We start from the raw sequence: 11,258 nt of genomic DNA on the forward strand, positions 1-11,258 counted from the left end.
TATCTATTTGTGCTTGCCATGGAAGTTTTCTCTGGTCTTCTTCGTTCAAGGTTCAACTCAGGCTACATCCGCTATCACCCTAACACAGAGGAGCTGGGAATCACCCACCTCATGTTTGCAGACGACGTTATGGTATTTTTTGATGGCGGTAGCTCCTCTCTTCATGGGATTAACGAGACACTTGATGATTTCGCTGGCTGGTCGGGTCTTCAAATGAACAGAGATAAGACTGAATTGTTCTATGCAGGAGTTAGCCAAGAAGAAACCACTGCGCTTTCTGCCTATGGTTTCAAGATTGGCTCTCTCCCGATTCGATACCTAGGCCTCCCGTTGATGCATAGAAAGCTAAAAATCTCTGAATATTCTCCTCTGATCGACAAGCTCAACAGCAGATTCAATCTTTGGGCCACTAAAACTCTATCCTTTGCTGGTCGCTGCCTATTGATCAAAACCGTCATTACAGGAACTGTCAATTTTTGGATATCTACTTTTCTTCTTCCGCGGGGATGTATCAAAAAAATAGAATCGCTTTGCTCGCGATTCCTCTGGTCTGGCGCAACAGATAGGCGAGCAAACGTCAAAGTATCATGGAGCACAGTGTGTCTGCCCAAGGATGAAGGAGGCATTGGCCTCAGAAACTTTAAACTTTGGAATATTACTTTGTTATTGCGTCTTGCGTGGCTCTTATTTTCAGGTAGGGGCTCCCTCTGGGTTGCTTGGCATCGTCACCACAACTGCCCTACCTCCTATAGCTTCTGGTCACAATCGGAATCACCGTTTATGTCCTGGAATTGGCGATGCATACTTCGGCTTAGAGACTTGATATCAAGATTTCTCACCAGTGATGTCCACAACGGATGCAATACAAGTTTCTGGTACGATAACTGGACCCCCATGGGGCCTCTAATCAAAGTCTTCGGTAGGACTGGCACCCGCAACCTAAGGATTCATATAGATGCATCCGTGGCTGATGCTTATAATGAGCAAGGATGGAGGCTGCCGCATCCAAGATCAGATACGGAAGTTGCGCTTCACTCCTTTCTCACTACCTTTCCTACACCATCGCTAGACAGAGGTCCCGACATCTTTAGTTGGTCAACAGAGGGACAATCACACCCGGTTTTCTCTTCCTCAAGGACATGGGAAGTGCTGAGACCTAGAGCTCCAACCCAGGCCACTGCAAAACACATATGGTTCAGTGGAGCTACACCTAAGCATGCTTTCCATTTATGGGTTACAAATCTGAACAGGTTACCTACAAGATGCCGCCTTGCTTCTTGGGGTTTACAGATCCAAACTGACTGCTGCATCTGCTCGACACAACAGGAAACCAGGGACCACTTGATGCTCTCTTGCCCTTATGCTGGGGTCTTATGGACTGAAATTAATCGTAGGATCAGAGACCCGGTACCACCATTCTCAAACTGGTCGCACCTCATCCAGTGGGCTTCGTCGTCCACTTCCTTGACGCCATCAGTGCTGCGTATGATGGTGGTTCAAGCCCTAACTTACACCATCTGGCAACAGAGAAATAATATGCTTCACAACCAGACCCTGCTCCCTCCATTGGTGGCTTTCAAAGGAATTAATAGACACATCATTGATTCAATCTATACAGCAAGGAAGCGAAGAAAATTCAGCTCCCTTATGGCACTTTGGCTCATATGAAGTTATGATCCATTATCTATTTTTCTAATCTCTCCATGAGTCTGTTCTTGGAGTTATTCTATGCTTAGTTGATTGATACCCTGTTTTTTCACTTTCTTTTTTGCCAGGGTATCTCTTGTTTAGGTTCATCTCTTTGTAGAAAAACCTTTTATCTTTAATGAAATTAACATTCTTAGCAAAAAAAAAAAAAAAAAAAAAAAAAAAACTCTGTGTAGATATAAGAGAGGTCAATGGGGACAAGCATCCCCATCGAGAGAACTGTATTCATTAATCACAAACGGACACATTAGACAAAACTACAAACGAAATGAAAATTATTAAAGCGAACCAGTCTACAGTTAATATTTTTATGAAATGTTTACTTGCGGATAATTTCAATATTTGTGGAGTAAGCTTACTTATTAAAAAAGTATAATAAGTTAAGAGATAAATACAAATATGAAAATTTAAATAACAATTAAAAACATGAAAATATGAGAAACATTGAGAGATTTAGTTTTAATTTTCTTTTTAAACAATAAAAAAATCATTTTTATAATATTTGTATTTTGAGATTTTCATTGGTATTAGAATCATATCTTGACGAAAAATCTGCAAAAATTCAAAATGCCCTTCAAAATAAGAATTGGAAGTTTATGGCAAAGATCACTTAGAAGAGGTAATTGTGGAAAAAAACATTCACAAAACACCTCAAATTAATCTTGTGATTAAAGGATGTTAGATGCCGAAGAAGTAACAAGATAAGGTGCCAAGAAGATTTGCTGAAGGAAAGGATACAAGATAAATGTGATATTTGGTTTGAGAAGAGAATGAAAGATGTCAATTCAAGTCTTGCATTGAAAAAGTTAAAAAAAATAATATTTATTATATAAAGAGATATCCAATTTTGATTAGAAAAAAAGATTAGGATAGCACCAAACCAAGTTTTTGTTCCCAAAGTAGCACTCAAGGCTCAAAGTCACAAAAATAAGTTTCATTAAAGAGGTAAATATACACTTATATCCCTTGGGTTAATTAATCCAAACCTTAGGGTTTAGAGTTAAGGGATGGAGTTTTGGAATTAGGGTTTAAAATTTTATAAAAAGTAAATACTAAAATAAAAAATAAAAATTTTAGAAACAGTTTCAAAAAGTATTTTTAAATTATAAAAAGAAAATTTGAAAAAAATAAATAAAAAAAATTTCAAAAAAAATTTCAAAAAAAAGAATTATAAAAATTTCGAATCTGAAAACATATAATCTGAAACTATAAAAAAAAATTATTTTTTTCATTTTTTTTATTTTTATTTTATTTATATTTATTTATTTATTTAATTTTAAACCAAGGGTATTAGGAATATTTTACCCTTTAATGAGTGTCATTTTTGTGACTTTCTCATTCTAGTGCTATTTTTGAGACATAAACTTCAAAAGATGCTATTATTGACAATTGCCCTTTTGATTAGTACAAAGCTTTTTATGAAAAAACCCAAATATAAATTTATGTGGACTTATCTCTTATGCTCAAAATGAATAATATCATAGTAACCAAAATTAAAGTGTTGGACATGGCTCAATAAAACCCAACATATACGTAGTAAATCGTAAATGTTTATAACTATTCATTAAAAAGATACAAATTGAGTAAAGAAAACAAAAACGAATCAAAATGGTGAATCTGTCGCGACATGAATATATAATACTTTTTCTTGAACATATGATAATACTCAATGAGAAATATGTTTTCATTCGTATTAAATACTCCTTTCGTTTTGCAAAGAGTATCACTTTGACTTTTTTCTCACATAAAAATAATAAAAAAATGATTGAAATGCATTCTTATTAATTACATATATTCAGTCAATAATATTTGAGATAAAATAATTTATAAAATCAATAGATTTGTAATTAATATTAAGGTGAAAATTGTATTAAAATTTTAAAATGATATTTTTTGTGTAAATAAGAAAAAAAAAATTTAAAAATGATATTTTTTCAGAAACAAAGGAAATATGTGTTATGAATGAGTTCACCAAATTTCAAGTCTTTTGGTTTTCCCTTTTTCAGGAGTTAAGTAGTAGCAATCGACTGCTTCCATGTTCATATTAGACATTTAACGATACATATTATATCAATTCTGTTAAGAGTAATATTTTGTTTACCAGTTTGGAATCTTTGGACCCATTCAACGTACATATAGCATTAATTAGTCACAAAATGACAAAACATGATATTTGAAGAAATCCATGCATTCGAATTTTCAAAACACTGTTTATTTCTTAGAATATGGAACTTCTAAATCCAACGCATCAACTGTGACTAAAAAAGTTTCTCTCTCTCTCTTTCTCGTTCTCTCTCTCGTATCTTTCACGAGCAAGAGATGGAGATGAAACTTTTGATCGCCGGTTTATATCGGTGACTTTTGCTTCCAGTATACTGAAGTCTCTTCGACTAGTATAGCCGGCTTCTGTTTCCGGTGGCTCGCGCTCTTTTCGACGGAGCTATCCGGCTTTTGTCTCCGCGTCGCGTTTCTTCTCGAAGGCGACGGCGGCTCCCTCCGGGTTGTTTCCCGGTTCGTTGATCGGCTTTTCCGGTTCTTCTCTGCCTAATCGACTCTCTTTCTCCAGCCTCGTTTCATCTCTTCCTTCCCTCGTCTTGAGCCGTTTCATCTTCGGGCTTCTCTTCATCTAAAAAAGATGACCGTTCATCATGCAGGAAGATCGACGGTGGCGGGTTAGATCGTAGACGATTTGTCTCTTGGAAACGCAGATCCGGTGTGTGGCTTGCTTCGCCGTGAAGGTGGCTCCGTTGTGAGTCGTTTCTTCATCGGCCTGACTCTGCTTGGCGGCGGAGTTCCGTCGAGTCTCCACTCAACCGCCGGTGGAAGGTTGCTTCTTCTCTCCTTGACGCGTGTCTCAGGACGCTGGGCGTTCATCCACGTGGTGGGTTGACCCAGCATCTTCCTCAACGGGTTTTTCTCTTGGGCTTACGGCCCAAGGTGTTTGCTTTTTAGTTTTGGCCTGTTTGTTGGGCTTCTTTGTTTATGTTTCTGTTGGGCTCGGTCCGTTTGGGCCGGGTTCCATTAATAAAAATTCAGTGGAAAAAAAAAAAAAAAAACTTCTAAATCCTTACTGGTTTAACTAAAACAAATACAAAATTATTTTCATTAATTCTTGGATTCCGAAGGGTCGATGATCACCATTGAAGCAAAAGAGTTACGCTAAGACCATCTCCAAAAAACACCCTATAACTTCAAATATGAAGTTTTTTATTCTCCAAAAAAAAATTCAAAACTTCAAATTTGAAGTTTCATATTTTTATTTGTATTTTGGTCCCTACAATCACATATCATATTTATGATTCATAAATATTTCTTAATTTTGTTTACAGATTTTAAATTTTGTTATTTTAATGCTTAAGAAAATTATATCTCATAAATATTTTAAATTTTGTTTACAGATTTTAAATTTTACACATAAATTAAATAAAACTTTAAAATAAGATTTAAAATATTTTAAACTAAATTTAGACAACAATAATATACAAAAAAATTAACAAAAAGATTTTAAAAAATTACTTGAAGACATAACTATTACATAAATTTAAATATTACAACAACACTAATAATCAGGTAAGTTTGATCCGGAACCTTTAAAATTTTCAAATATTGTCCAAATTTTTTTTTTGTAACTGAATATGGTTGTTGTTGTTGTTTTTGATGTATTTTTCTTACAATTCTTTCTTGTTTATTTCGAATATAACGAGTATTAATATTATCGAAAAGAAATTAGTCTTTTAGCAATATTTTATGTTTCTCTTTTACTTTCTTGTTCCGATTTAATGTATTTACAAGTATCAATATCATCTGATTTCAACAAATTTTAGCTCGTAATTTACAAAGTAAAAATGAGGAGAGCCATTTTTACTTCGAAATGCACTAATAGATCATATATGCATTGCGAAAATTATTTTATGGAATAATATGGTATTTTGTTTGAAGTTTAATATTAATTAAGTTATTTAATTTTTATATTTTAATAGAATATTTATTAATTAATATTGTTGTAATATGTTTATATATGTGCTAGTTATTTATAAAAGCTTTATGAATTCATATTAGTTATGACAAATATAAAGACCATATTATAAAATATAAATAATTTTGAAGTTGAGTTTGAAGTTTTGATTTTGGAGAAGAACACCTTTAAACTTCAAATATAGAGTTTAACTTCAAATATAGAGTTTTAGAAACTTCAAAATAGAGTTTCTTTTTGGAGATGTTCTAAAGAGAAACAAGATCATTAACTCTTAGCCTACGTGAGAAGAAGGCTAACAATAATGATTTAATATCTCTTAGTTACAAAAAACTAAAAGAACATCTAAATACAATAATACTAAAAGAAGGTTACAACCTGAAGACAATTTCTTAAAGATCAAAGAGAAACCATACACATGTTACTGATTATTAGCCTTTTCAGTTGTGGAGAGGATTTGGACCTGTGTGAACTAATCTCTTGTCGTCTTTATAAACATCATCTCTGTTTTCTTCTTCACGATGTGGATCTGTGAACGACAATGAGGTGCTGGGGGATTGAGTCGACGAGGTTTCATGGAAAGGACCAGCCTTTCTCGATGAAGGATATGATTGGTGATGATACTGATGAGGAGAAGAAAGAGCTGAGGATGAAGACAAACCAAACTGACCAAAGATCAAGATTCCCCACAATAACATGGTGGAGGGTGCTGCTCGTTTCCTTCGTCTTCTTCTTGTGTCGTGCTCATTTCCTACAGAGTTTCCCATGGCGGTTTGAGTAAGTGAAAAAGATAAGGTTTTTATGAGTTTTTCAGAAGCCCATGAGGGAGTGAAAACAGAGTACAATATTTGAGTTCTGTTGGTGTTTGGTAGTGAATAGCAGGTTTGGAATCAAGAAACAGATGAGCAAAATGGGTTTTGAACTTTTGACTAGTTATTTTTTTTTTTTTTTTTTTTTTTTTTTAACAGGAGGTTCAAAGGTGACCCGTAATCCGCACGTGGTTTCCGTTTGCCCAAAGGTCCGTAATCCGCACATGGTTTCCGATTGCCAACCATCTAATCCCCCTGGCCCGGAACCAGCCGGCACTAATACCCATTACCCAAGGACCCAGCACCAACGCCGCGATAACTTTAAACTTGGGGAGGGCGTAAAGCATTCCGTGGCCACAGGGGGTATTCGAACCCGGGTCCGTATTGGTTTGTTAACTACCTCAAGACCACTAGCCCACCACCCTGTGGTTACTTTTGACTAGTTATAATAATATTGTTTGGAAAAAATAGTAATAATATTGTTTGGGAAAAAAAGTGATAACTTTGTGTAGTAGTAGATGATAAACCCAAAAAGACAAAACTCTTTTCTTTGTTTCAGTGAAGTCTTAAGTAACAAAAAAGTTTGTCTTTGCTTCTTTGGATAATGAGATTGAGAATGAAGAGAAGTAGAAGAAGGAGAAAAATTATATTATGGAATTAACTTTTGTTTTATCTTATGGGTCTTATCGAACGATCGGGACCCTTGATTTCATGAGGGAGAACCTTCTCACATATCTACTACTCAGATCTTTTAAGCTCTGAAACTTATTTTCTTTTCTTTTATATTTCAGCTCCAATGCTTTTATTTCTCTCTGCTTATATATTAATTGAAAATTTAATTTCTGCCATTTTAATTGGAGATGGGTGCAGCGGACAGTTCAGTATTAATAACCGTTGTCCCCGGGAGAAAAAACAATATCGAATTTATGTTTTCTGAGAGGGGAAAGAGAAGGATACTCTGTGTATTGATGTTAATGTACAAAGTGTATTTACTAATTAAAGCAAGTAACTTTTAATGGAGGATTTACCTTAGCTTTGCTAAACTGGAAAAAAAAAGAATTCGTTGTTGGAGAGATTTTTATGCTTCACACATGTCTTGCCGACAAGTAATAACCTCTGTTCTCTGTTTTGTCTCCATCTCTCTCTGTTTTATTCATGTCTTCTTGTTCTGTCTTTCACAAGAGCTTTTTCTTTTCTTTTTTTTGCTTCTTCCATGTCTCTGCTTTCCAACTCTCAGAGAAACCCATGAACAGAGGCAAACTCAGTTTTTGATCACTGTCAATAGCATCTAATGACTGACATATAAAAAACGCAGAATTTGAATTTTACCCTTGTTCAACTTCTGTAAAGTTATGAAAGTAATTCAATTTTAGCAATTTTTACTTTACTAGAGATACATGCTACAAGATCTATAAAATTTAATGACATTTCTTAGGCCTAACATTTCTAGTGAAAGATGCAAAACCCATTAATTGGCAAAAAGACGTTCTACATAACTAATGACCAATTTAAGATTAAATAAGAGAAAAAAATCGGTCAAAAAAACACTGAACTTTGCGGGAATTGCCAAAAGAAACCTGGATATATGGGCTAGCCAATAAAATCATGAACTTTTGTTGACTTTTCGGGTTTATTAAGAAACTTACGATTGACTGACCAGATTAACACACCGTTAACCGAGTTAACTGTTAATTAAGCGGACGTTTATTTTGGGTGTTAAAGTATACGACGTCGTTTCATCACTTTGTCTGATTAAAGACAAACGACGTCGTTTATATAGCTGTGTTATTAAAAATATGGGTTTCCTACGGCTCGAACTCGTGTACTCGGGTTTAATGGTAGGGGTTTTTGCCACTGAGCTAGTGGACTTTGCGATAGATTTACGAACACAATTTCTTTTATTCTTCGAATCCGAGTTAAAGACAAATTAATGAAACGACGCGTTTTATATTAACTTTTTATTAAAAAGATGGGGTTCCATCGACTCGAACTCGTGCACTCGGGTTTAATGGTAGGGGTTTTTGCCACTGAGCTAGTGGACTTTGCAATGTATGTACGAACACAGTTTCTTTTATTCTCTTTGAATCCGAGTTAAATGAATCAAAAAGAAACGACGGCGTTTTCTCCTCCGATTGGTATAAACCCTAAATGGGCGAAATCATAAATCCAGTTCGCGATTCAAGCTCGATTCTCTTCGATCTCGTCCTTAAGAATCTCGATTCTCATCTCTCCTTCTTCGAGTATCGCATGATGAGTTCGGGTTGTGAGGATTCGTCTGTGAATACGATGGGAATTCGTGGTATCCCGGAGCAATGCGGCTGTGGTCGAAGAACTGGGATATACACATCAAAAACGAAGGTCAATCCAGGAAGAACTTTCTTTAGATGCCCAACGTTTCAAAATGTAAGTGTTTAATTTGATTGTGTTTAAGAAAAGAACATAAGATTCAATGGCTAGGTAGTCAGTGAGAAATTGTTTGAACAAAAAGATTGTGTTCATGATTTGTGTCTAGGATCACTTGTATAAATGGGTAGATGAAGCTGTCTACGAAGAGGTTCAAGATGCATTGCCAAAAGTTGAGTGCTTTGCATCAGATGTTATGAAACTTAAAATGGAGATCGAAAGCATGAAAACCGTGGAGGAAGAGTTGAAAGAAGATGTTAGGAAGGCGAGCAATGAACTTAAGAAGCTGAATGTGATCATGAAAGTGGGTTTTTCGGTGGTTTGTTTATGCGGTGTGATATGTCTTGTGTTGATCATGTTTGACAAAGCATATGGGTTGTCTATGAATAGCTACTAGGAGACTCTGTTTATGTAAGGCTATGTTTATGTAAGACTCATGGTTCATGTAAGGCTATGTTTTAAGACAATGTTTCAATAATATTTATGTTTTACTTCTTGATTGTTTATAGAAGGACAAATGAACACACCAATGAACAGACCATCATGATGAAAACACAAAGATAATAACCGACAGTTTCAAATTAAAACAGCAGGAAGAAAGAAAGAAAAAGGTAGTTCTAGTTCCAAAAGCATTCAGACAGAGACACTATCATAAACAACACACAACGAAAGCATTCAGACAGAGACCATCATAAACAACACACAAGCATCTAAAAAACCATCTTCCCCACGCTGCTGTCTGTGATGCTTCAGCTTGTGAGGATTGAGGAACTTCCCATCGTGATGATTGAGCTTGTGAGGATTGACCTTCTGAAGATTGAGGAACTTCCCATGCTGATGCTTGAGCTTGTGAGGATTGATTTTGTGAGGTTTGAGCTTCTGAGGATTGAGCTTGTGACTCGCCAAAGTGTAGTCCCTGCAACATATAAATGAATTGTTAGACACATTACCGAGAGCTAAAAACAATGAGATAGAAACTAAGACCCTAACCTGATATTTCCTTGGTCTGCCTCTTGGTTTCTTAGGTGGACTCTCAACAAAAGCCTTCCGACATGTATTCTTGTAGTGCCCTTCTTCTTTGCAATTAGAGCAAGTCATTACCCTGTTCGCACGACTCAGCTTGGTAGTAGACACTGTCTCATTGGTTCCCTTCTTTCGATCATGATTTTTAGGCCTACCAGGCTTGCCATTTCGATTAGGTGGTGGAATCACACCTAATCTATTGGTCCGAGGCCACTCTATCATCCCATTTACAGGTCTGATCCCAAAACTGTAGGTTTCACGCCACTTAGAGGTTGTGTAGAAAGGAGCAACAAATTCAGAGAGTTTTCTACCCACGCCAAGGATGACCTTAGCAGCATGGATGCATGGAATACCATTCATTTGCCAGCTTCGACATGCACAAGTCTCATTCTCCAAATTCACCACGTAAGACTGGTCTCTATCTTCCACCTCAGTCTCTGGCCCAATTGCCCAACGCAGACTACATTCTTTTGACTTCTTCTCAACCCTGTCTAACTCTTTATGTGTCTTTGGGGTGAACCTAGTCTTCCTGTCCTTAGCCATCTTAGACCTATTGTAGTTCCTAGTCATACATTGGCGCCTAATCTCCTCTAACATGTCTAGCAGAGGTTTCTTCCTAGGCTCCCTGATGGTCTTGTTGAAGGACTCACACAAGTTGTTCAGATTATCATTACAGTAGGAGCCTATCTTGAAGAAAGCTCTAGACCAAGTCTATGGCTTTGTCTTCGTCTTGGCCTTAATGCATGAGTTTTTTAAAACTTCCATCTTATACTCCTTCAATATCTCAGCCTGTATCTCCTTTGCCGTGAGCTTAGGATTCAGCCTTAACCTCTCAGCAAATAGACTTGCAATTGCTGACCTCTTAAGTATCTTGGAATACCCTGTCCTCTCACACTTATGGTCATTGACGTATGTTTTACCATCAACTTCTGTTTCCTCCTATCATACGAACAGTAGACCATCCAGGGACAAGGAGCCTCATCATCTCTCATCTCAGCGGCACATTTTGCACCCATCTTCAAGCTACTGGATCTGTAGTACTTGATGTTGTATCTGGTTTTCAGGGTATACCTCAGACAAGCATGTTTGAAGTCCTCAGCATCTGAAAATGTCTTGCCTAGCTGAAGGAGCTCCTCTGGATCAGTGTCTTCTCTGTAAGCTTGCGCAGGTCTCATCTCCTCTTCATTCTCATCATCTGATGACACAGGATCAGGGATTTTATCATCATCCCATGCATCATCATCGCCTTCGTCTTCATCAACCTCACAGTCATCATTTTTTGCTTTATCACCAAAATAAAGACTCAAATCTGTACAACCAACTTCTTCAATGCCAGCAATACC

At 36.3% G+C, this 11,258-nt stretch overlaps 3 protein-coding genes and 1 long non-coding RNA gene across 4 annotated transcripts; 3 read left to right on the top strand and 1 right to left on the bottom strand.

Annotated features, from left to right (window-relative positions):
• The first annotated feature begins 894 nt into the window (after positions 1–894).
• LOC106408184 lies at positions 895–1,668 on the top strand. The gene has a single exon (XM_022712193.1). It carries the CDS (start codon positions 895–897, stop codon positions 1,666–1,668), a length of 774 nt encoding a protein of 257 aa, XP_022567914.1.
• A 4,160-nt stretch (positions 1,669–5,828) lies between these two features.
• Positions 5,829–7,085, top strand: LOC111211230. Its single transcript, XR_002662352.2, has 2 exons — positions 5,829–6,457; positions 6,649–7,085. It is a non-coding gene; the product is annotated as an uncharacterized LOC111211230 (long non-coding RNA).
• Positions 7,086–7,809: 724 nt separating this feature from the next.
• Positions 7,810–9,398, top strand: LOC125604429 (uncharacterized protein At1g43920, Chloroplastic-like). The gene is made up of 2 exons (XM_048774827.1): positions 7,810–8,892; positions 9,002–9,398. The coding sequence occupies exons 1-2, from the start codon at positions 8,638–8,640 to the stop codon at positions 9,287–9,289; spliced, it is 543 nt and encodes a 180-aa protein (XP_048630784.1). The 5' UTR covers positions 7,810–8,637; the 3' UTR covers positions 9,290–9,398.
• Positions 9,399–9,541: 143 nt separating this feature from the next.
• On the bottom strand, positions 9,542–10,783 carry LOC106421360. Its single transcript, XM_048774825.1, has 2 exons — positions 9,883–10,783; positions 9,542–9,808 (listed from the first exon to the last, which is right to left on the bottom strand). The coding sequence occupies exons 1-2, from the start codon at positions 10,510–10,512 to the stop codon at positions 9,542–9,544; spliced, it is 897 nt and encodes a 298-aa protein (XP_048630782.1). The 5' UTR covers positions 10,513–10,783.
• Positions 10,784–11,258: the final 475 nt, after the last annotated feature.

This window comes from Brassica napus, unplaced genomic scaffold, assembly GCF_020379485.1.
Source record: "Brassica napus cultivar Da-Ae unplaced genomic scaffold, Da-Ae ScsIHWf_54;HRSCAF=94, whole genome shotgun sequence".
NCBI lineage: Eukaryota > Viridiplantae > Streptophyta > Magnoliopsida > Brassicales > Brassicaceae > Brassica > Brassica napus.